Below are 25,320 nucleotides of genomic sequence, written 5' to 3'. Positions count from 1 at the left end.
GCAACAGAGCGAGAGCAATCGACGGCAAACATTGTAAATTCGAGGTATTCCGAGATTCCGGCCACTGAACCGAGCACAGGCCACGCGATTAGTCACGAAGAGTCGCGGCGCGTCAAACGGCAGCTGCACGCCAGCATCGCCAGCAGCGGCGTCGGCGACCGCATCTCTCAACACCCTTGAGTCTTGTTAAAAACGCATAAATCTTGTAATCGAATCGACTGGCCGTGGTCCTGCAGTTCGTGTCGGAGTCACAGTCAGTCGCTCGACCGTCCAATGTGTTCCTGATTTATCGATTATTAACAACGTCAGTTCGTTGAGCTAGACCGGCACAGTCTGCAGAACGGTGGAATTGAGTTTCGTTTTGGTGGCGTAAAATTCAATTTGCAATACACAGACACACACACCACATGACTCTGACCACAATTAGGGGCCTCCAGAGAGTGGTAGCAGAGCTGGTCCATCCAATCTAAAGCTGGTGCCTGTTGGGTGTACTGCGTGACAAATTCGCAGAACGTAGTGTTGGATGGATATCCGATAAAGTACAACGTTGTGGCGCGAGTATTTCAACAAACACAACCAGCTATTATGAACGACCTTGTCTTAAAGACCCACAAAACCTGAACGAAAAGTGAACTTCTTCCATAACCAGTATACGCGGGTACATAGTATATACCCTAATACCTTGAGGAGCCTTCTCCTCGAGACTGTGGAACCGATTGAGGTCGATAAATAATTCTGGCTTATTCTGGAGGCCCAGTCCTAAAAGGAGGATCGAAGGCAGGACGCAGGAGCAGGGACAGGAGCTGTCAGCTGTTCTTGTTGGGACCGAAGGACATACACACAGCGGCGCGCGGGCGTAAGTTTGTTGTTTGTCAGCGAAGGTTGTCGGTAGCTGCCACCACCGCCGGGGAAACAAAGACATTCGGTCCGGACTCCGGAGCACAGCCGTAGTATCCTCCTCTGTGTGCCGTCGAACGTCCTGTCGAACCGATGATGATTGGCTAATCGGCTCCCCCTTTGGGGAGTTGGAACAAACGAGGAGGGAACACGAGGGTGTCTGGTGGGGCGCGAGACGCACGCAAACAATGGTGGCCACCACGCGGTGAGGGTGGTTCGTAGATTATTAAGCAATTTTTATGCGTGACAGCTCCCCCACGCCGGTGGTCCCCAGATAGAACAGCTGGACGGGAGGTGAGGAGGTGCTGTTGTGCTATTGTGACAGTTCGTAGTCAATTCTGTGGCAACCACGAGCTGACTTCTGGAATAGTACCAGCAGCAGCAGCAGCAGCACTAGTAGCAATAACAATAATAATAGAGGAAGCACGTCGTCGTCGATGTCGTTGTCGTTGTCGTTGTTGGTAATGAGTAATGGGGATGGGGATGTAGATGACAGCAGACAGCAGCAAGCGAGCTCCAATGGGCCATGTTATGCTTAGTATTAGTAATTTCGAACGATCCGACTTTAGTGAGTAAACTCTTGGAAAGATTTGTTTATAAACTCGTTATAATGAAGACAATAAAGCACTTGAAACGTCACAAGTCAACTGTCAAATGTCATCAAAAGGCATCGTAACATTACATCAATTAGAGAAGTAATAAAAGATTCCCAAAAACCCTCATTTATTCGCTTTGAAATGATCGATCGATCGCATCAACAGCTTCCTTTCTTCGATCGAGTTTGACTCTCCACGCCGCGGTTACGTCAACGTCCGTTCGTCCGTCCGCCCGTCCGGTGATCGCGATCCTCTCTCTCTCTCTCTCCCTCTCGTCTCAAGCGACATCCTCTCTAATCCCCTTGAGGGTTTAACCGGAGAGATCCGGACCACCACATCCCCCCCCCCCTCTCTCTCTCCTTCTCACCACTTTACCAACACTTTTTATTTATCTATCCCGGAAGATCATCTAAAACCGCTCGTAACATCTTAATCATCTAACCGCTGACCGGCTGGCTGGTCGGCCGGCGATCGCCCATCGCGTATACATTGTCGTGTGACAAACATTTCGTTCTACTCCCTGCCTCTCCTCTTCCACCCCGTCCCAGTGTGTGTGTCACCAGCTCGCTGAAGCCACCGGACAGCCTCGCGATCGCGATCACGAAACGGAACGAAGGAAAAACGAAGAGAAAGAAGCGAAAGAAAAAAAACACAGGAGAAAAGAAACGAAAAAAGACCTTCGAGGTCCATATTCGGATCACCCAGCGCGAACTTGCTGGGTGTCCTGCGCCAGCCGGGCTGCCCCCAGATGTGTGTTTGTGTGTGTGTGTGTGTGCGGGTTTTTATCTCGTTCTTATGTCCGTTCTCATTCGTTTTATGCCCAACACATTGCATGCCTTGGCACTGGCCACTGCCAGCCAGCCAGCCAACCAGCCAGCCAGGGTGGTCTTATCGCTCGTGGTCCCGCCGAGACTCCTTCCTACGGCGCTCTCTCTGCCTCTCTCTCTTTCGCTCTCTGTCTCCAGGTTCGAGGCACTTTTTGGCATGGATAAGGGAGAATGTGTCCTTCACCACCAACCTTCACACGATCACCGGGGGGACGTGCCCCTGTCTCTCTCCCCGCCCCGGGTCCAAAATCGGATAAATCATTTCCCTAAATGGTTTATGTCTATGTTGCTCCCTCCCCCGGATTCACCCGATTGTATTTCACACCAAATCGGAAACTACCGAACTGCCTGTTTCCTCTACCATCACCACCCTTTCCCTGTTCTGTGTGTCCTAAAAACAGACACACACACACACACACAAAAAAGGAGAACCAGGAACCGTCGGAAATGTTGGCCACGTACGAAGGCGTGTGGAGTGCAGCAGCAGCAACAGCAGCACCCCCGGACAGTCGGTCGGCCAATGCGTCCTTCACCATCGACCACAGACCAGAGGCCAGGGCGCTAGTGACGGTGACGGCGGTGAGTCATAAAAAACAATATTTTGACATTTCAATCTAAAGAAGATTATTTTTTATGTTACGCCGCCATCGACCGCCATCGAAGGAGCCAAAAAGAGACGAAGAGAGTGAGGGAGAGAGAGCAAGAAAGAGAGAGAGAGAGTGCTGGAAGCCGACGAGTGCGTTGCCCGGGTGGCTATTGTTGTTTGCGACCGGCAGTAGTAGTGGTCCCTCATAAGCATTGACCGCACCACCGGGAGGAGAGGAGAAGACGGGAAGGATGATGCATAATCCACCTAGCGCCCTCTCGGAGTGGATTATGATCGTCCCGCGATCGTGCCTCGCATCGATCATTATTGTCCACTTTAGAACCAGGCGCGGCCATTTGTTGTCACGCAAGAAGCGATCGAACTGTCGAATGTCCGCACGAAACCGAATAACAAAATAACTGAATTAAACATTGTGTTTAAACAACTCATCGTAAAGACCATAACAAAAAAAGGTTGGACATCCATTAAGAACAACACAACAGAGTCGAACCGACGGACGGACGGACAGTTGGATTGCGGCAATTAATCTCCTTCGTTTGACGTCGTCGTCGTCGTCGTCTGCTGCTGCAATTGCTGCTTCGGTTGCCACCGGTTGTCGAGACGGTATCGTGGCCAATGTCACCTCTAAGCGTTGCGATCTTCGTGGCCACCAGATCAGACAGCAGCTCAGAAGACAGAAGAACTCTCTGACCGCCACACCGAACAGCTGCGTCAACCAAGGCCAGCCACTGTGTTTGTGCTTTCGGTCGTTAGTGGTAGTGGTGAAGGTGATTCACTTACAAACATGATACGGCCCCCAAAGCGCATTAAAAGCGCACGGCCATAAATTAATCCCTAATTTTCTGGCCAAAAACTGAGCTGTCGGAGTCTCGGCGGACTCGGCAGCAGCAACAACAACAGAACGCAGCCAACATTCGCCGCAAAGACCGCAGCCAGTACTACAGCGAGATTGCAAGCGAGAGTGACAAATGAATCTGGACGAAAAAGAGGGAGAGGAAAACAGAAGAGAGGAAGGGGATGAGGAGCATAAGCCGATGTTGGAGAAGTCATACTTATGATGCACCAGCCCCACCACCACCACCACCACCACCATCGCACAGTATTATGACAATTCATGTCCAAATATGACTGAAATGAGCGCGCGCGCTCCTTCTCGGTGTGCGTTTCCCCCTCCTGACCGACGGTACCACCCCTCCTTGCACCCCTTTTTCCCTCCCCCCCGGGGGGGTTGTTGTGCAGAGTATGTGCACATCGTTAGCGCAACGTCTCACTCGATGGTCGCGGGACTCGATTTGCTTGTTCCAGCAACCGCACGCCATTTCTCTCCATGCCGCTCGCTGCGTTCGCTGCAGCCCGCTATCCGGGGAGATGGCACGTTCGCCGGCGAGGAATGGCGACCACCCACGAAGCCGGAACGGTGCGCGACCTTCCTTCCTTTCCTTCCTTCCTTTTCCTTCCACTGCACTGCACCCCGCGTCTTTTCTGCCCGTCCCGGGGCCACGACGAAATGCAACACCGATGCACTGCCGCGATGCACCGGGCGCTGCAGTTTTGCTGCTGCGTCGATTGAGAGCGCAAATAAGGAGGAGAGACGGTTCATCAACGCGGAGCGGTATTTTATGGAGCAAACTGGCGAACTCAGAGGGGGATCGTTGTGACTCTACGGAAATGGTGTTTCGGTGTGTGCGTGCGCTTGCGTTGACCTCTTGTTGCATGCTTTCATTTATCATGTTCGCTGACGTGTTTTTACCCAAGTACCCTACTTGTTGGGGGGCTAAATTTTGGGCTAATTGTTTGTCAAGTTTAAGCTATGACAGAGGAGTTGAAAGATGAATTAATTTGAAAACTTTTTATAGTTTTACGTGTTCTTGACATCCCAAAAGGAATTGGATTGGAAGAAGAACATTAAAGTTCTTTACAACGATTAGAAAAGTGTTAAAAAGGTTTAAAGACATGTGTAAACTGTTGTTTATTTAATTTTTTTATGAAATAGTCATGAAAATAATTGCTGGTTAGATTGGAGGCAACTTTATTCACTTTAAAGTTGTTTAAATTATGTAGAAAAGTGTTTCAAAGTTTTAAAGACACGTGTAAACTGTTGTTTGATGAAATGGCAATAAAAATAAGCGCTGGTTGGAACTTTGAAGTAGTTTGGATTGAAGGAACTTTATCCACTTTAAAGTTGTTTAAATTATGTAGAAAAGGCTTTAAGGGGTTTCAAGATATGTGTAAGATAAGCTGTTAATTTAAATATTTTCATGAAATTGTAATAAAAACCACTAAAAGCAAAGAAATATAAATGCCTTTTCTATGTAAAAAGTGATTAATTAGCTGATACTTGGCTCAACATTCAACTGCTCTGTCACATTCTACAACTGGTGTATCTATTGACCCTCTCTAATTCGCTTGAAATGAAACAGCAAATACTGCATTAAAATCTCATTAACACAATTCTATTAACACTTCCTCTCTCTCTCTCAAGTCTCAACAATGTCACATATCTTATGATTACTAAATCAAACGTTCATTTGAAAGTGTATGATGAATGACACCCATTACAGCTACAACCCACCAACCACCAACGAAACCAATCAAAGCAGCTAGATTTGCGACCTGCACCAAACGGTTTTAATTGATCGCTCAAGTCCGTCCTCTACCCGGGGGACCATAATTTATGACAAAAAAAAACAGAATGAACGACCAACGGTGGCGAGATCGCGGATGGCGAAGTGGTAATGTCACCGGACGCGCGCGACAGCCCCCTTCGGACACCAGCGCCTCACGATCGATCACGCCGGATGCCACCGGAGAGTTCCATACACACATCCTAGCGTCGAGCGTCGCTAATAGATTAATCATCGACGACGCCCGACGATCGCTTACGATTCAAACCTTTTAGCCCCTCTCGTTCACCCTTCCGTCGTCGTCGTCGTCGTCGTCGTCTACGGACTGAGCCGGACTCGGTCTCAATTAAAACATTCGCGCAGCGCTCACGAAGCTGTCACCGCGGCACCGCAGGTGATCTCACCTGTATTAGAATTGTTAATCACGATCAGCACACCCGGCGGCGCCGGCGAAGATGGCCGGCCTGGGCCTAAGGCCTGAGACCAGATGCCGGCACTGGTGTGGCCATTGTGTGTCATTGGTCGGAACGGAACACGCGATTAACGAGGCGAGCTTCGCGGCTCCAAGCACTGCAGCAAACCGATCAAGTCTAACCGGATCTACGAAGCAACAGTTACAGCAGCAGCATCCAGTAGAACGGCATGAGAAAATGGCAAACCTCGCGGCACCTCGGGGCCGACCAATTGAGCAATTCAAAGGTAACGGGAGGTCCGGGTGTCGGGGTGTGTGTGTGTACGGCGCGTAGCCCAGGGGCGGACCCTCGGTATAATTACAGACAATCAGCAATTATTAAATTATTCCACCATGAGCGCAATGACGATCATCATCATCATCGCGCGTGAGCATCATTCGGTTAGTCATTTACGGCGGGGAGGGAGCAACCACAGCACCACCACACCCCACCTGGCATGCCGGCACGCATGCACGCTGACCGGATGTGGGACTGGCTGGCTGGCTGGCTGGCTGGTGCTGTTTTTGCACTTCTGGCGGCAGCTGAAGTCCGCTCAACCCTTGGCTAGTGGACTCTAGGAATAGTGATCACGATGCATTCTCCTTTCCCGTGCTCCCCGATCCCCGATCGATCGTGCCCATCGTTGGATGGATGGATTAGAGTGAAGAAGAGATCATTAATCATCGGTCCGTATCATCGCGCGCTCCTCGCAGTCATGGCCATCACTGCGCTACTGGCGGCCACTGCGGCATCCTCTTCTCATCATCCTCCCGGAGGCCACTTCAAGACCGACGGCAGTGCTGGGCACGCGCGTGCACCGACCGAAGGTTGAGATCCTTCTTCGGTTCGGTTTCGTGTGAATTACACCCTCAATTACGTCACGTCCACCACCGCGCAACCATTGGCACCTTGGTGAAACCGCTTTACAAACATTAAAGGGAAAACCGCCTGCTAGCTCTTATGGGCACCAGCTAGCATAACAAGACGATGAGTGATGCAATGGCCGCGTGACGACTAGCGGTAAACCTAGACCTAGGGCTTGGCAGACGATTCGACGATCACGCAGACGCTGTGGTATTGTTTTGCGCTTTACTATCACCTTCATTGGATTTGCAATTGACAGCGTAAGTGGTCTGTAGCCTCATCGCGATGAGATCTAATGTACAGACGCCCGCTACTGAAAATAGCGAGCAGAGCAGTGCAGAACTTCGTTTAACTTCACTTCGAATTGAAAGAAGGTCAATCGAAATGATCTGCAAATCGGGACCATAAAAACACACACTTAACGGTCACGCAGCAATGCTGTACTCGCGATCGACAAAAACAAACGCTGCGACATCCACCACTGTGTGCAGTAAATGTCATCGAGTGACATTTGCCGATTGTATTGTTTTGCATTCGATTCTTCTGGTACTTACTACAAGATGCCGATGAGTTTCGCATGTTCGCTTTGATTTACAACCTTTGTTTCATCTTTATGGTTTAAAATTAATTAACCGTTTGAGTAAACCGCATAAACATTAACTCAAATTTAATCAATTAAAGCAAGATTAAGCTGATACATTTTCAAAGAGCGATTCAAAAGACCCACCACAAACGATCGCCATTAAGAGACGTAAATGATTTCAAATTTAATCCAATTGCGAACGAATGGAATGATCATAAACATCTTATCTAACTGGACTCGAAAAACCCCGAGCCCAGGCCTGAAATGGAAGCTATCATCTTTCCATAAACTCCTCTCGCCACATGTTGCGAAAAAAAACCCGCTCGCCATAATTAACTCATAAACACCGTTGCGGTCACTTCCTCTTCGTCTCATCCACCCAACGGAACCGCGAACGAACGAACCGGGGCAGAGGAAGCAAGCAGCGAACGGCAGCAACAGAACCCCGATAAAGATAACCAACACAATTGGAAGAAGGACTTATAACACTTCGACGACGAACGCGACGAACGCGAACGAAAGCGAAGCGTAAAACAAAAGGACGCCCCAAAAGGGAACTTCCTGGGTTCAGGGGTAGAAGAAGGGGCTGCAAATGATGGAACCAGGAGAGCAAGGACGAGAACGCTTATGGGTCCGTGGAACCCCCCCTTCCTGCTGGGTGCAAAAACGTCAAAACACCGGAACAACGACGACGACGACGACGCACCAACCGGCGGCTGTTCCCCAGCAGTGCGGATCTCGCTTAATGTCGCGCCGTCACGCTCCCTCCGGCGGCACTCTACAGCTTAACCTCTCTCTCTCGGACATGCATCGAATGCAGTTGCAGCAACAGCAGAACCGTTGCAACTTGGGTGGTCCTGTCCTGGCCATTCTCTCGTTGCGTTCGCTCTTACTGACTGACTCACTTATGGTGTTACGACGACGGTCCCGGTTGTCGGACCGTTTCCTCTTCGATTTGCAACTCCGGCGGGAATGTACGTTTACCGGCGCGGTCGTTACAGCGACCTCTCGGTCCAACTCCTTCTCCTCCGGGGCTCCGGGACGTCACACTTCCGACGTACACGGGGAGAGTGTTTTGTGGAGCTTCTTTTTTTTCGGGGGTTTTGAATATCCCGTTTCGCAGAATTGCGCTGGGAGATTCCGGCGAAGAGGGAAATTAGTTGAGTGAACAGGGGGTCGAAAGCGAGTGAAGGACATTGCTTTTTATTAATTTGCTTTACTTTCTGTTAATTTGCCTGACAGCTCTTTTTGAAGACATTTTTCACGACTTTGTCTAACTGATTTCACATTTAATGTCATATTTTTCCACTTTTTCTGTTGCCATAGCTCTAAAAAATTTATTTTTTTTTATTAAATGAATTCAAATTAATTTCACTAAACCCAGTTAGTCTTGTTTATGATTCAAATTTTATCTTAACTTATCTTTTGATGCACAAAAACCTGTAATCCATCCATGCAAAAAATTGGGAGTTTGATTTTCCTGATTTTCCTTCAAGAATCAATGTCCTAATGTTCAAACAACGTAATAGCTTCAGTTTTATTCTACTTCAGTTTTATTATACTTCAAAAGTAAATTTAATCCCAAAAGCAGCATATTATTGTAAGGAATTAAAACTGATAAAAGAATATTTGCTCCCGAAAACGATGCTTTTGTTGCAAAGATGCTGCTTTTATTGCAAAGATGTTGGGAATTTGTTATGGCAAATAATAGAGGTAATCTATAATATTAAACGAGCCAAAACATATAGGATGATAACTATTTTTTTGCGAGTTATTCTTGCGTTACTCGAGCGCTTCCAGCGTAACATTTTATGGAGTGAGTCTTTTTTAAAAAAAGTATAAAGCAAAATTGAGTAGGATTAAAATTGAGACGAACGATATGAGTTCTCTATAAAAAATAGGCCAATTTTTCAATGTCTTAAAAAGTTGGAAAAATTGTTTAGGCATACTGTACGTCAAACTTTTTGATCCTCTACACTTGCACAATCAATTCCTTTATTTCTTGTTCCCATCTCCAATCCGGTTCTTGTCACAGCGTCAAACGCCTTCAAGACGGGTTCTACTTTCAGTTTCATTCAATTGAAACTAAATCCTCAGAACCTTTTCCTTCCCTCTCTTTCTCGTGCGCCTCCTTCCCTTCGCTCCTCTTACTGTGGTCTCAAAGGCCGGGTCGAGTGTCGGGAGAACCGAAAAGTCCCGTAAACAACACAGCAACAACACCACACTTTAATGTCTCACTTAAGACCCCAAACTGTCACGTACCAAACAGGCGGCGGTGGGTACACCACTCGCTCGCGCATCAAATGCCAAGTGACAAATTAAGAACCGAACTGGAGAACCGGGAACCGGGATGTAAAGGAAACGGTACAGACCGAGCTGACCGAGCGGACTCGGCGTCTGCGCGGCGTGGGCACTTGGACGGCGGTCGAAGCGCACTCAGCAGAACAGCCTCCATTGATAAGCCTCTCGGTCTCCTAGAGGACCTCACTAGGAGGGCCACGGGTTCGGTGTTTCGGGTGTAGATGGAGGGCCAACTTCTCGTCTCCTCTCGACCATCGATCGCTGGCTGTAGATCAGTTTAACGACGACGCTTTTGCCCCGAATTATGTGTATCTTTATGACATAATTCAATACCGAGCATTGGTAGGTGGTCTCTGGAGCGGGTCATTGATCGAAAAGTTCACATTCCTCGGAAGAAGTATGACCACTAGCTAGAAGTACGTTACTTCATAAGGGAATAGACGACTTCCATTGAAAGAATACATTCGCACTTCGAAGGTCCTCACTCTTTCAACACTCCAAGGTCTGTCCTAGAAACATATCAATCCATGTCACCAAAACCTCTCCCCGAAACCGAATGACACACGCAAAGCAAAGTGGAGCAGACCAACCGAGCCGAGCCGGATAAAGGAAGAAGGGAAGCAAGAAGAAGGGGAGCGAGAATTAATTCCGGAAAGCTCGAACTCTCCCAGAGCCACTCGACTCGACTCGATGCTCGACCACCTTATGGTGATCGAATGATTTTTGATTTTTTTTTTGTTGCTATTTTTGCCTTTAATGTCTCCGGAGCTCTCTCGATATCAATGGAGACGTTTCCCGTTTCCCCCGGTTGATCCCGGGTTCCTCTTTTGCCTCCACCACTCGGGGGCCAAATCGAGAGTCGAGTTGGTCGTCATTTGTGATCGTTGGATTATGATAAACGAAGCGATTAGAGAGCCAACGGAGAAAGACAGAGAGAGAGCGAGAGAGCCATAGAGAGAGAGAGAGCCCATTCTCTCGTGAGGGGCCATGGGACCGAACAAAAAAAAACGGATGCCCGAATTATGCTCCGCTCCGGATCGACGGATCGGGGCCCCGGAGGCGACGCAATCCCTGTCCTTCTTGGGTGGTCACTCGGTGGGTGGTCGCCATCCAGCAATATACACGAGCTCCTCAACTTCGAAACCGACCGACTCGCTTTTCGCTGGACGCTTTTTTTTCCTTCTGTTGTGTGTGTTTTGTTTTTGGACGCTTTTTTTTTGTTTCCTCCGTTTTTCGCTGCAGATTTGTGTCGCCGTCGTTGTCGTCGTGGCCGTCGCTTGTCTTTTCTTTTCTTTTTTGTCCATCTCTTTCTCTCTTTCTCTTTCTCTCTGTGTTATCGAAACGCAATCCGGTGCGAGCCTCGAGGACCATAACCATTCGAAAAGGTGTCATAAAAGCCCTTCACACCTTCACCCATCGTCGTCGTCGTCTTGGTCGTTGATTGGTTGAGGATTGGTTGGACTGGTTAGAAGGGATCAAAACAACAGCCCCGCCAGACGCTGATTAGTGACACCTTTCGCGGGGCTAGCTGGCTCGTTGGTTTTACGATGCTTAAGACCGCATCATGGGCTGCACCAGTGCCACGAGAGGAATGCTATAAATTAACCCAAAATATCCAATCGATCGCACGAAGACGATGACGGAGAGGAGGAGGATGCCGCCTGATTAGACCGGACCAGCGCCGCTAGTCTGATTGATTCACTTGAAGCCTGAATTGGAGGCCATTAGGATGAGGCACCATAAATGGTAGCCATTTCGCAAGTACCTGACGATTTAATACCCTGGCCCTGGCATCGGGCATCGCGGGGGTTTAATTAGCGAACGAACGAGCTGCTCGGCATCTCGGCTCATCCCGGAACGCAGGAACGCAGGAAGATTGATCAATAATTAATGTATGGCAGAGGCCCCGGAGTGGTTAGGAGAAGGGTTCGTACTCGATGCATTACTATCATTACCTCCTCCAGGACCTGAAGTGTGTTCGGTTCGTCTAATTAATTCATCAACCAATTAATTAACTCGCATCCGAAGCATGATGCTACAGCAACTCCGGCAACGGCAACGACAACGACTGGTGCTGCTGCAGACGCCGCTGTAAACGAGACATCACACGCGGCCATCGGCTGATCGAAGGACATTAATAATAATTATGCAAAAAAAAACAGAACGCGACGAAGCGAGCTCTTGCCCTTTTGCTGATAAAACGCGAGCCGAGACGAATCGGAAGCAATAGAGATGTCTGACGGAGCGAAACGGGAAGGAAGTGGTCCACACACATACACATAGGCCAGCAGCATATCCTGCATAAACGGACCCCACCCCTCCGGAATGCTAATCTTTGTCCCATTACTCATCGCACAACAAACCGGTGAGTACGTGACAATGGGTGTGATAAGATTAGTGGTCGCCAGGGGCGATTGGCGATTGCTCGTATCCCGAAAATGCATTCCGAGGAGAGTCCGAGGTCAAGTTAATGATGCCGGGCATCTATCATCTCCCCGCGGGGGCCAGCAGTTTGTCATTCATATCTATGCGGGGTCACAAGTTGTTGTATAGTGTTATTGTTGCATCTTAGTTCACTTTGGGTTGCTATAACGCAGAGCAATCCAAAGATCAGTTTGTTGAGAATAAACCAATACGTTACACAAGTCAAAAAAAAATTGATACAGCGAAAAGGGATTCTGGTTATAAACGTCACTAACTCTTTGGAAAATGGTTTTTCCTGCGTTCTTTTCAACTCGCTTATGACTCATTACGTGCGCTACATTAATGGTGGCATTTTTGGGATTCCCAAACATTGGAACATTCCACATCAAAACATCAAAATGAAAGAATAAGCGAGAAAGAGATAGGTAAAGAGATTTGTTATAACCTTTTGATGTTTATTCATGAATAAACACCAAAACCCCTGACTCCGGCAAGAGATATTAAACAAATTTGAGATTTTCCCTCCGATGCGTCGATCCACGACGACTACTACGACGACGAAGATGACGAAGAGGGTCTTCGCTGGCCTTCCTCCTTATCGGCTCATTTTATCTTTATGTTCTCGAGTGCACAATCATCAATCGGCACCACCAACGGAAAACGGAAGGAAATTAATTAGAAGCAAAAATTACGAATTACGGGACGGCGGACGGACAGAAGGTCCAGAAGGTCCAGAAAAAAGGGAAAGAAAAAACCCCGATCGTCCCTGGTGGATCGGGTGGATGGTGGTGCTCTATTCATCATGGCCGTCGACGAAACTCAAACCCATCGCCAAAAAGGTAAAACCAAGCGGGTGGGAGGAGGGGGTGGTTTATCATGCGACGCAATCGGTCCCCCTCCCTCCCACCTCCCCCGTGAGCTCCTTAATTTTATTTCAAAACCCAAGGAGCTCTTTCCACCAACCAACTAAACCTTCCCCCTTTTGCGTGCTTAGTTTCGTTTCATCGCCACAAACACACACACACAGAAACAAGGCACATGGACACACCTCTGGATGGTGGCGCCTCGACTCGACCTCGGCAGTCAGCTACCACCAGCACCACCACCACCAGTGCGAACCGAACCGAACCGAGGCAATGTGTTAAAATGTTAAATCCACCGATAACCATCGGTCAACATAATATAACAATTGAATTATACTGCGACTGCTGCTACTGCCGCTGCCGTTGGTGGTGCTTCTACGGAATAGAATCCCCACGGAGCGACCACAGGATCGAAGCATCGAAAAGGGTACGGACCTCCTTCCCCACATAGTAGGAGTCGGTCCGTTGAGTCTTATCGTGAATTTCACGCTACGCTCACTCGCCGCGGAACCTTCGCCGCTACTGCAAACGCCAACAACGACTGAGACCCTGGCTGACCGGCCGCGCACACCACGGGATGTATAGATAATCGCTCGATTTGGGTGCATTCGAGGGGCTCCACAAGACCCCAACGACGGCGGCAGGTGGCGCGTGATAGTGATCGCGAGCGTGAGCAACAGTGAGTAAGACTCACTCACTCACCGTAACCTCAATTTGATGATTGAATTAACCTTCACGATGGAGCCGAGCCAGAACACCGGCGGCAAATCATCGCCTCACGGGCCTCTCTCTCTCTGTCCGCCGTTCGCCGAGAACAGAACCGAGGTGAAGGAACCGATTATCACCAATTGTCGCATGCACCCAATACAGACAGACAGAATCGTCGGAATCGTCTTCGATCACGCGGTCTGGCCCGATCGTTCGATCACTCGATCACTCGATGGAATGTCCGAGATTGCCATGCGCGCGCCGGTTTGGCCCCCGGAATGTTTAGCGATCGTGCAATAAGAGGTCCAGCCAGAAGCCAGCGAGCCAGCGAGCGATCGATCTCCTTCTACGATCTGATTCCACGTAACGTAGAAGCCACCGGGTCCGAGCGGCTTCACCGGCTTTTGATCAGAAGCTTCAGAGGCACCCCGTCTCCCCGCGCCCTTCCACCCTTTCGGAGGGGCCACGACGACGGGGCCCTTTCCTCCAAGGGGCACGCGCGCGACGCGAGATTAGCTTTCGCCATTCGCAGAGAACCGCAGTCGGCGACAACGCGGATTGATGGACTCGCTTCTCGCGGAAGGTAGAAGGGGCCCCGGCACTCCGGTGACTGTGATTAGCTTTTATGTAATTGATATTGTAATTGATGCTGCCGGTGCCGGTGCCAGTGCTGCTTGCATAGCGGCGCGGTTCAAAGGGAAATTTGTGACATTTTTGCGTTCTCGCTCGGTGATCGCGTTGGATTTTCATGGAAATTATTGCCACATCGGCAGCCCCATTAAAGGGTAGTAGAGAGGGCCCTTAATTGACGGTAATGTTGGAGTGAACGAGCGATCGAGGTAGTAGCACTACTGGTGCTACGAGGCATGCCAGCCATTACAGGTGATGCTGCTAGAGACTGCCATCTCTTGGACTTTGTCGAGCATTGGTTAGTAACAGTAATTAGAGAGAGTGAGTTATGGAGCTTCTAGATGCATTAGCCCACGGTTAAGCACAATTTATGTAGTCAATGTTACTTAATTAACATGTCCAAAAGTTGCCCTTCGGTAACTAAAACCTGCGCAAAGTACATTAACTTGCTCCTTTGCCATTTTAACAGCAGGCACAAAATGGCCTTTTCCTAATCATTTCCCCCCTAGCATAAGCCTTCCTCCCGTAGCAAACGAAAGCTAGATTCCAATCGCATCTGCATGCCATTGCACATTGCGCACCGAGATCCCCCGGGTGATCGGTGATCGATCGCACAGCGCACTCGCGCTATTAAGCTCTAATTAACCGAATCGGCAATCGGCACGACTCCGTCACAGACAGATCCCGAAAAAGGAAAGCCAGCCAGCTCCCCCACTTCCATAACCTCCTTCCTGATCACGAAGACCGGAGAGACCAAAGTTCCGCCTCCTACACACACACACCGTGATCGTTCGATCGCTACTCTACCTTTCATGTCAGCTGATTGACGTTTATGTACTACCGAAGAGGGGGGTAGTATGCAAATTGCGCCTGCTACTGGCAGTACCGGTCTCTAACCTCCGGTTCACGGTCCAAACCAATTGACTACATCTCTGACCCGGGCAACCATTCAATCGGTTAGTGAGCTGAAGGGGTGAGGGGTGAGGGGTGAAGGGGTACTTGCAGTACTCCCGCGATCGATCGATCGCCAGCTAAATGACAATTAAGCAATGGCAGCAGCGAGACCTCTTCGCCAAGAAACTAGCAGATCGCGAACCAAGGAAAATTGACACATGAATGATTTATTTTCCATCCTAATGAATTTTCCAACATATCTTCCTTTCCCCCTAGTGAACATCAACATCCTGAGGTTCGTCGTGCTGCTGCTGCAGACCATTTGGGTAAGATTGAGCCATTTGAGCTGACCGCAAACTCTATGCCTAGGCCATATCCCCTTTGCCTTGCTCCCCTTTTTCCAAAGGGTGGTCCATAGCAACGAATAGCGACGTCGGCGAATCGGAGACGACTAGACTAAGTACACGCGAAACGGCGGCGACAGTTACCATCGCCACCGGACCTCGGCTGAGAAGAGAACCTACGACACGACAGAACAGAAACAAGAAGGACGACGCACCCGACGTTCGACGACATTCGACCCTCGCTACAACGGAACCTTCCTTCTCGTCTTCCTACGAAGGAGCAAGGTTGAACCGGTAAAAGGGGAGAAAGAACCGGCGCGTATTCCCTTCGCGATAGATTGAGGTAGGGACAGGGAATACACGGGGAACCACACGCATACTGTCGTCGCTAATCGGACGTCGGTGAGCAACGAGAAAATCGAGGAAAAACCTCGATTCGATGGTGAAGCGAACGGCTTTCCACGGTTTACGGTGTTGTGGAGCGCGCTGTGGACTTCGGTGCGATGCATTTCCTTCCTGCTTTTCGCCATACTGGTGGTGTGTGCGTGTGTATTCCGTGCAATTTTAGTTCACTCACAATCGAGCCGTCTATTGATGCACTTGAGATACGAGCAGCGGTAATGCAACGCCACATCAGCGCACATTAGAGGAGTCAGCAGCAGCCAAACACCAACAGACCAGAGGTGTGATGTATGCGTCTGATAGATTTGGTTTCATTCTAGCGAGAGTAGTCTGTATTCTATAAGGTTTGTTTGTGTTTTAAATGTTTTTGAAGGTGGTTTTATGTTGATTTTAGCAGATAGATGATTGCCATTGAGACTTCTATTGTTTTGTCATGGATTCATGTTGTCTATGCTGTCTGAAAAACACAGAGTTCATTGTCAATACGCAAAATACTGTTACTTTTTTTGTGAAGATGATTTGATATGCTTTCCTCTCGTATTTGTCCCTCAATAGCCATGTTCTGTATTTAATATTCAGTTTCTGTTTCTTCTTTAGAAGCTGTCATAGAAATTTCAGCTTAATTTTTGTCGTTTTTATTATCTTGTAGCTAAAAACAACTCAAAAAGTCTTCTGCTAGCTATGATAAGGACAAGTTCGTTTATAGTTCAAAATATCACATCCAATCAATTAATTGAATTGTACCTTAAAGCGGTAAAATCTCAATTTTTTCAGAAAAAAATCTCAATTTTTTTCTAAACATCTAAACGTTAATAAACCATCATTTAGTCTACTTAACGACATTCAACCATATCATCAAACGACAATAACGGACGCCATGGAAATTGATCCTAACTGTCGATATGTTTATTTAATTATTCCTCCCATAAACGGGCGCAAAGAACCGAATGCAACATTCCTGCGCCCCCCCCCCCCCCCCCACCCTTCCTTCCCTCCCGCCTGCGACGAGGCTGAATGATTGATCAAACCAATTTCAATCGATTTCGCCATTTACCATTTAATTAGAGAAAGTCGAGAAAAAACGAATCCAAAGTCCTGTTTTGATATCCCCGCGTTTTTTCCCTTCCCTATCAATTCTTTCCAGGTTCCCGTGTGGCCCTCCTCCTTCGTTTACAGAAGCCGCCATGCCATGCCACGCCAGGCCACGGAACATTTTGCTTTGATTTGCCGCGATCCCATCATCCATTGGCGCGGAGAGCGCGACATCAACTGGTTCACCGTTGTTGTTGCTGCTTTCGCCTTGCACAATGTTGTAGTGCCTCTGTGTGTGTGTGTGTGTCTGCATCAACGGCCACATGCATTCGTACCCTCCTTGCCTTAATTGCCTGCACCTCATCACGGTCCATCCGACTGGACCTCGGATCGCAGCCCTCCTGGCGTCCCTGGCGTCGGCTCATGTGTTAATTTGTTTGCCTAGTTTGTAGTGCGGCTACTACAAGAACACTTCCTCCTCCTCCTGCCCTTTCGGCGTCAGTCACCGCAGGTGTACGCGTTGAGGCATGAGGAGGGCTTTCTTATGCATTCATTGCCCCAGTTACTACCCCACCCTCGGCCACGGCCCCGTCCAGGATAGTGCGCTTGTTACCGCGGGCATCAGACCACGCATGACGCAGACGCACCGCGGCCGCATAAGAATGGCGCTCTCGGAGTCGACGCCGCCGCTGACGCCGCCGCTCGATCAAACGCGCACCTTCTTTTTGCAGCATATTAGTGGCGGCGTTGTAGCACGTGGAACGCGGAAAAGACGCGGAAGAAATGGGGAAATAATTATCAATGCACACACGGAGTTCGAGCGATGCATTCGTTGGCCAAGGATTCGATTTTTTAATGTTACATTTAAAATGCAACAATACACACCCGCTAGCTAGCGTCTTTTGATCCGTCTTATGCTCTTTTAATGAAGTTAATCTATTGAACAATTGTTGCTAGCAGTTGCAGCAGCACCCTGTTGAGCGGAATTAAATCGCAATTTATCCTCTTGTTTTTTTTTCTTCGCAAAATGCTCTTTGACTGGTTCATTTTTCGTTTTTTTTCTTCGATTGTACCGTGTGTGTCCTTCGCTTTGCGGGCACAACTGTTCCGTTTCGCAAAACGGAACTCGGACTCGGACTGATCGTTTGAACCTGTTGAGGCAAAAAAAAAAGGAACGCAACAGGCATCCCGTTCCCCGTTGCATATTGCAGTGAGGGCAATTGCAGTTTAGCTTAGTGCCAATTGATTGAACTGCAACAGATGGTCAGCAGCTTAAGGAGCTGCTTCGAGCTGCGTGCCTGATCATTTTATATTTCTTTTTTCCCTTTCCCGAAAGACTTTACATTAGAAACCATTTAAAAATGTATCAACATCTCTTTCTTGGAGAAATGTTTCTGTTCGCTTATAGATCCGTTCAATCAGAACGTTAGAGGACGAAAACAAAGGAAGGGCACTGCTACAAACCGGTTGCATCATACCGGGAATGGAACCAAATGCAACCAAGCACCGAGCAGAGAGATCTGGATTGCATTTTTCCTAAGAAATCCCCCAAAAAAACGCATTTTCAAGTGCAACGGCCATTGTCAGGCTTGGTACAAATTACAATAACAGCCAAGCCGATTCTCGGTGCTCGGAGAAGCAATGCAGGAAGTACATCAAATTAAAATTAAACACATTCCTCCGTATTGGACACAATCGCAATCCCCTTATTGTTCCGTTCGCTGGCCGCAGGCCGCAGGCTGTTTAGTGAAGATATTTATTCAATTTCAAACCATTTCGAGGCACGAGAGGAACAGAACAGGAACAGAAAACACACAATCCCTGGCCGGCCCTGGCCCCGGCTACCGGTTTTTCCCGGTTCGGGTTCCGGGAAATGGCCACCGAAAACTTTGCTGGCGAGCGCCGATAACGGGGCCACTCCAATGGGACCATGGGGAACGCATTCTTCCGGACGCACAACAGCAGCAGCAGCGCAACAGCGCAACAGCAGCATTCCTGTTGCTCAAAGCGGTCGCTTCTCCGTTGGCAGCAGCCACGGACTTCGTTTTCGGTCTCGGGCCTCAAAAAACAAACGACAATACGAAGAAGAAGATGCGTGCGAACGAACGTTTACACAAGAGACACACACGGAGATACAGAGAGAACGAAAGAACTTACTACACCATGTGCAGACGGCCCCCGTAACTGTCACACTGGACGGTCAGCTGCGATCGCGATGCGATGTTCCGTGTTTTGTTCGATTCGAAGCCGCAAAACACCGCAAGAAAAGGAACCGTTTTTACCGTGGCCGGTAATCGATCGGCAAAAGGATCCTCATGTTTGAGGTTAACCAACGGTCACCCATTATCACTTTGACGGAAGTTTTTGAGGAGAAGAAAAAAACGGAACGAATTCTCACCTGAACTGGGACGATCGCTGTACCGGGTACAGTATACCCAGGCGGGCCATACCATCGGTCCGCTGCTGCTGGAGGACGTTCCATTGCCGCTTCCACTTCCACCGCTAGCACCGGAACTGGAACTAGTACCATTACTGGCGCCGGCACCGCCACTACTACTGTTGATCGCACTGTTTGCACTGGCCGCAGTACCGGACCCACTACCACCTCCACCTGCTCCACCACCACCACTACCATCACCCTTGAGCGATCCGGTCGACGAGAGCGGCGACATCGGGCTGACCACATCCTCACTACCGACACTACCGACCGAACTGACGGATCCGGAACTGGCCCGGCTGCTGCTACTGCTGCTGCTGCTCCGCGGACAGAAGCTCTTGCTGACGGTCACGGAGAGGTTGTTGCTGCTGTTGTTACTGGTGCTTGTAAGCGTCGACGATTCCTGCTGCTGCTGCTGCTGCTGCTGACAGCCGGCCACGGCACCGCTCAGATCGATTGCCGACGGTGTTTTGTCGTTCTGGGCTTTCGGGCGGCCACCGCCCGTTCCGCCCTTGGGTGTTCGCTTCAGCAGCAACGGATCGGTGATGCGCCGGCCAAAGTCCGCCTTCAGTATGTTGTCGATGCTGAACTTGAGGCTCTGCTCGTGCAGCACGTTGGCAATGTTGTTGTTCAGTGCGGCCAGCGCCAGCTGGTGATGATGATGGTGTTGTTGATGCTGTTGATGATGATGCTGATGAGGTGGATATTGCTGGTTAAGAAAATGTTGCTGATGGTACTGTTGCTGTTGCTGATGCTGTTGCTGGTGTAGCTGATGCAACCCGGTCGCCGTTGGAGGTGATTGAGAGCTTTCGCGTGACGTACGCGCACTGCCAGCAGCGAACGCCGTCGGTGAGGTCAGCTTCGAGAGGTCACTGTTGAGGTTCTGCGTGATGGCCGATATTGCACTGAGATGCGAATGGAGCCCCCGGAAGCTTCCACTTCCCACCGTTCCTGCTCCTGTTGCTGCTCCTGCTCCTGTTGGTGGTTCGTTGGCCGGTGAAGAGGAACTATCCGGCCGATAAGCGTCCCGCGCTGGCCGGAATCCCTGCAGCGGGCTACGACTCCGGTGAAGCTCCTGGTGTAGGTTCCGTGCGGTCACCAACCCTACCGGACCGGAGTTTGCCATCGCCTCGAGTGGACTCTTGCTACCGGGGCTCGTCATCGCGAGGCCACGGGCAGCGGCCACGATCTGCATCTGTTGCCGCATCAGTTCCTCGGCGTATAGCTGCGAGTTGCGCAGAAACTCTTCGTGCAGACGCGTCGGACTTGGTCGCAACATTCCCGGCGGTTGCTGTTGTTGCTGGTGTAACCGTACAAAGTCCAACTCCGAACCGGTGTCCTTGGAGTAGCGGGACGAATCGTTACTCATCTCCTCCGCCGTGGTGGCGGCCGTCGGTGCCCGCAGATCGTCCGGGACTTCCTGACCGACGGACAGTTCGCTATCGTCGCTGCAGCAGCTCATTCGATCCGTTTCATCCGTCTCGTCCAGCTTGGCCGCGGCCGATGATGAACGTTGGGGCTCGGCCGGGCCGAGACCACCGAGGGCACCGCTCAGCAAACCGGCCGGACCGGGCATCATGAGTCCGGCTTTGGCCAGGGCCGTCGCACTAGCCTTCAGTGGCAGCGGTATCAGCGGTAGGTTGTGGGACATTATTGTTGCCATTGTTCACGCTGCTGCACACTTCACTGTTCGCTGGCCACAACACTCCAACACTCGCCAAGGGACATTACACGACCCACCCCCCCTCTAATCGGTCACTAATACTCCGACACACAGTTCACTTTGGATAACTCCGATTGTTTGCTTCCACTGCTACTCGGGGCGGGGGGGATTCGATTTTCCAAAACAACAAATTCACTTTTCACATTTTCTTCACTCGCGCTAGTGGGGAATCGCACTCTCGATAGCACATTTTCGTTACCAGGTTACGGGCCACTAGGTGGTTGACAGTTCACGAGCCACGGATCAAAAGCACGGTGCACTGAGATATTCCGGCGCGTGGTTAATGCTTCATCCAAGCAGCGGCAGAGACAACATCCAAGTAAACACCGAGATCGAACACCACGACGAGCACGAGACAACGACAACGGACGACGACGACAATAACGGTTTGAGGGAACGTTCCCGTTCCTGCAGCAGCAGCACGTGACCCTCGCACCCTCTCTAGTCCTGGCAGTCGAGCAGCCCTATAGGATTCGTCCGTCCTCGCCCACTCACTTGCCGCTTGCTTCCTCCCTTCCTTCCTTCCTTCCTCCACTCTGATCTATCTACTGTAGCGCGCAAAAGCACCGGCGCCACGTACGCCAAAAACGCGTCGTTCCATCGCGGAGACCAAACCAAAATGGCTCGGTACTCGGGCTCCCCACACGACCGACCGACCGACCGTGATCCAATCGCTTCTCGCAATCCGGTTTGGGCCCCCACTACCCCCACAACATTGCATAAAACCTCCTGTTATCCTGCTCGCTCGCGCACTCTCTTTCACACTCTCTCTCTCTCTCTACCGCTCTGCGCTAAGTCAAAACAAAATGACGCCCTTTTGCGTTTCGTTGCACACAAACATGCGCGCACACACACACGCGCGCACGCAATTTTCCGGTCGAGGGAGGAGTTTCCGAGATGTGGGCGGAGTCACACACACACAAACGCACCAGAATTTCATCATAAAATACAACTTTCAAAGTTTAGAAACACTTGGCGACTTTCGAAACATTATTTCAGCGGCCAGCAACGATAGCAACTCTTAAACACAACGAATCTAAACATATGGTTTTATATCGCATAGTTATCAATATGTTTGTGGCCTTTTAATAGATTTTTCAAGCGAATACACCTCCTGGATAAGCTCTGGAAGAGCATCTCGGATTTAAAAAGAAGGTTTCTTTCATCTTTACAACTGTCTTTCATCCTCCTTTCGACAGCTCTTAACGGAAAGTTTCTATCGTGCCCACTGCCGCTTAAGGTTGTCACCAATACCGAGGCACTTCTCCCCCTCCCATGGCGAACGCTTCCCCTTCGGTTCGACCATTTATTCCTCATTTCGCTTCGTTCGTTTGTCCGATCCTTTCCACAAAGGCACAACATAAGCAAGCATAAGCACATAAAGCGCACGTTCTTGACGCACGACGGAGCGAGAGCAAGAGAGACAAACAGAGAGATAGAGAGAGAGAGAGAGAGAGAGAGACAGAGAGACAGAGAGAGCGAGAATGCCATCATCAAACAACGAAGGCTCGAACCGCAATTAGAGGCATCATGTTTTCGGTGTGTCGGTCGTCGGTCGGTCGGTCGTTGGTTCCAATCCCCGTGGCTTGGTGGGGACCAACATACGATTGTTATGTTTGTAGCCGTTTCGGTACCGCTCTCCCCACCCCCGGGAGGGATGTGCGGCGGGGGGAATCCAAGAACGCTCCAGAAGAAGCTAATGAGCCTTGGAGGGTTGGCAGCAGGCACCTAGCCCGATTTCGTCCCCAGCTCGGTTCGCAATCCCGCGAACCCGAAAGCCTGCGAGGTGACACGTAACGTCGTCTTCGTTGTCGCCGTGGCCGGGAAATTGGCGGTGGCGGTAAGGCGAGGGGAAAATAAAAATGTTTCCAGTGTTTATTCAAACATTATGAAGCTTTTACGGGCACGAAGAATGGGGATTTGGGAGCACTGGACCAGGGGGAAGAGCAAAATCATTTCACCCTCGATCCCTCCCCCCCGGGAGCCTCAAGTCCGTCGACGATCTCTCTGTGTGTCGGTGCGCTTTTTGACCTGGCTCTGGGTTCGGTTCTGTTCTGTTCTGTTTTTTTTTTCGTTCCCGCTGGATTCAATTTTATTTATTGAAAGCATCAAACCTCATCAACCAATTTGTTGCGAGAGCCTTCGCCCTCTAGGCCAATCGATAACGAGAGGGAAGTGAAACCGATCTCACACTCGAGGGTATTTTCGGTTCGCTGAAGCCCTTGGCACACTTATCTGTTATTCCGGCAATTGACTATAGTAGGCGTTGACTGAGAGAGAAAGAGAGAGAGAGAGAGATAGAGAGCGCAGAATTGAAATCTACTTCCAGCTAATGAAATACAACATTTCTATCAATAAAACCAAAGAGATTGAACAACGCTCAACACACGAGTAACGAGCGGTCCGTGTGTCCATTTGGACCGAGAACTCATTTCGGGAGCACGAAGCGTGCACGATACATGGGGATTAGTTAAATCGGAATAACTTAGTAAACTGTTTCAACACTCCATTCGCTCCATTATTGTCTCCTATTACTTTACCCTCCCTTTGGCTTCGCTTTTCGGCCAATACAATCTCCCTTTTTTGGTATCGCTTCTCTTCCCTTTTTTTTTCTCTTCCCCCACCCCGGGGGCGAACATGGCGATGGCGATGATAAAGCATGCGCCCCCGTGATGATCATGATCAGCAGCAGCATCATTGTTGGGTATGTTGAGTTTCATTTTTTCGCTCTCTCTCTCTGCTCCTGCCTCTCCTTGCGCACCGTGTTTCATCGCAACTGCTCCAACTGCCCCACTCACAATAGGCGTTCGATCGATCGCGGGAAGATGAATCTTTTAGGCCCTTATCTTGGTCGGCTCGCTGTGTCACAACCGACGAGGGCCTGCCGCCCTACCGTCCTGCCGCCTGCCTGTAGTGGCGGAAGATCGTAAGCCAAAGATGGCAAAGGTAAACATTGATTTCGAGTCGAGCGTGTTTTTCATTGTTCTAGCACTGGCACGGGGGAAAAAACAGACAGATAAATTATTTCACTTTGGCAGACGAGCATGGAAAAGCGATCCAGGGGGGCGGGGGAGGATGCTGTAGCCCGTACCTTGTCACACCCGCTGGAACAGTGAAGCTCGGTGGAACCGATTAAGGAACGTTGTTGTATTTGAGTAGCTAATCTACCGGGCGTAGTTGGTGAGTAAATACAGCTTGTCACCGATGTTGTGGCTGTCAATCACGCGTGATACCGGGGGAGAGTTTTTCGTTCAATGGTTTCAATGGTGTAGCTGGCTTATCGTACTTTCGTCTTGTATTAATAGCACCTCCATTCTTCTTATTCTTTCTGGTAATACTTGATTCAATTTAATTTTGAATTAAAACAGGAGTAAACAGTAGTTATGTCAAGTTCTGTGCTTAGCAAATGACAGCCTCCATCGCAGTAGTCAAGGAAGTTTTCCAAAAAGTCAAGATGCAGGAAAGAATAGGCCTCATATTCATTAGAGACATCTCGATGTATGGCATTTTTATCTACTGTTTGAGATAAATCTGTGTTTAATCTCCTCTCTTTTCTAAAGATTGAAAGAACCTGACTCCTTTTTAAGTATTTGGTTAGCTACAAGCATGAAGACGCCATTGCTTTAGGGGCTAAAATAAATCAAAGCAATCTAAAATGTAGGCATAGAATATTGCTCGTGAATATTGCCCTTTTGTTTGGTTTGGCAACGCCGTTTTCAGTATCCATTAGTACACCTTTGCTAGTATAATTTATTTACAGTTGTATTACACAATTAAAATAGTTGTGATAGAAAAAAAAACATCGACAGGTCTAATAAAGTACTCTTGCTCCAAAGAAAGTTCAATTGAGTGTTAGATGGAATTTCGAATTCACAGCAATTTGTTTCACAATCTCTTTTAGACATTTCTTTGTTCAAAGGATGCGACACGTATTACACCATCATTCTTTTTCTCGTAAATTATTTACAAATCCACCTTGGCAATAAGAATTGTTTTATTTATCAGTCAATTGGCAACAGTGAACAACAACTTAACAGATTCATTTGAAATAAACTGCTTCTATTCCAACAATTTCTTAACACCTAAAATACGACGCAATTTTTATGTTATGT

The 25,320-nt window shown here is 49.2% G+C and overlaps 1 protein-coding gene across 1 annotated transcript in view; it reads right to left on the bottom strand.

Moving 5' to 3' along the window:
* Positions 1 to 21,731, bottom strand: part of LOC125959461 (homeobox protein invected) — a 67,679-nt gene extending 45,948 nt beyond the window's left edge. Inside the window, exons 1-4 of the mRNA XM_049692283.1 lie at positions 20,273 to 21,731; positions 19,915 to 20,161; positions 19,447 to 19,662; positions 2,407 to 2,412 (exon numbers count right to left, since the gene is read on the bottom strand). Of these exons, the coding sequence (XP_049548240.1) occupies positions 2,407 to 2,412; positions 19,447 to 19,662; positions 19,915 to 20,161; positions 20,273 to 21,148 (1,345 nt within the window). The 5' untranslated portion in view covers positions 21,149 to 21,731. The remainder of the gene's footprint in view (positions 1 to 2,406; positions 2,413 to 19,446; positions 19,663 to 19,914; positions 20,162 to 20,272) is intronic.
* Positions 21,732 to 25,320: the final 3,589 nt, after the last annotated feature.

The sequence above is a fragment of the Anopheles darlingi genome, chromosome 2 (genome assembly GCF_943734745.1).
Source record: "Anopheles darlingi chromosome 2, idAnoDarlMG_H_01, whole genome shotgun sequence".
Classification (NCBI taxonomy): domain Eukaryota; kingdom Metazoa; phylum Arthropoda; class Insecta; order Diptera; family Culicidae; genus Anopheles; species Anopheles darlingi.
The sequence above is the reverse complement of the archived record's forward strand: the minus strand, read 5'-3'. Positions and strand labels throughout refer to the sequence as shown.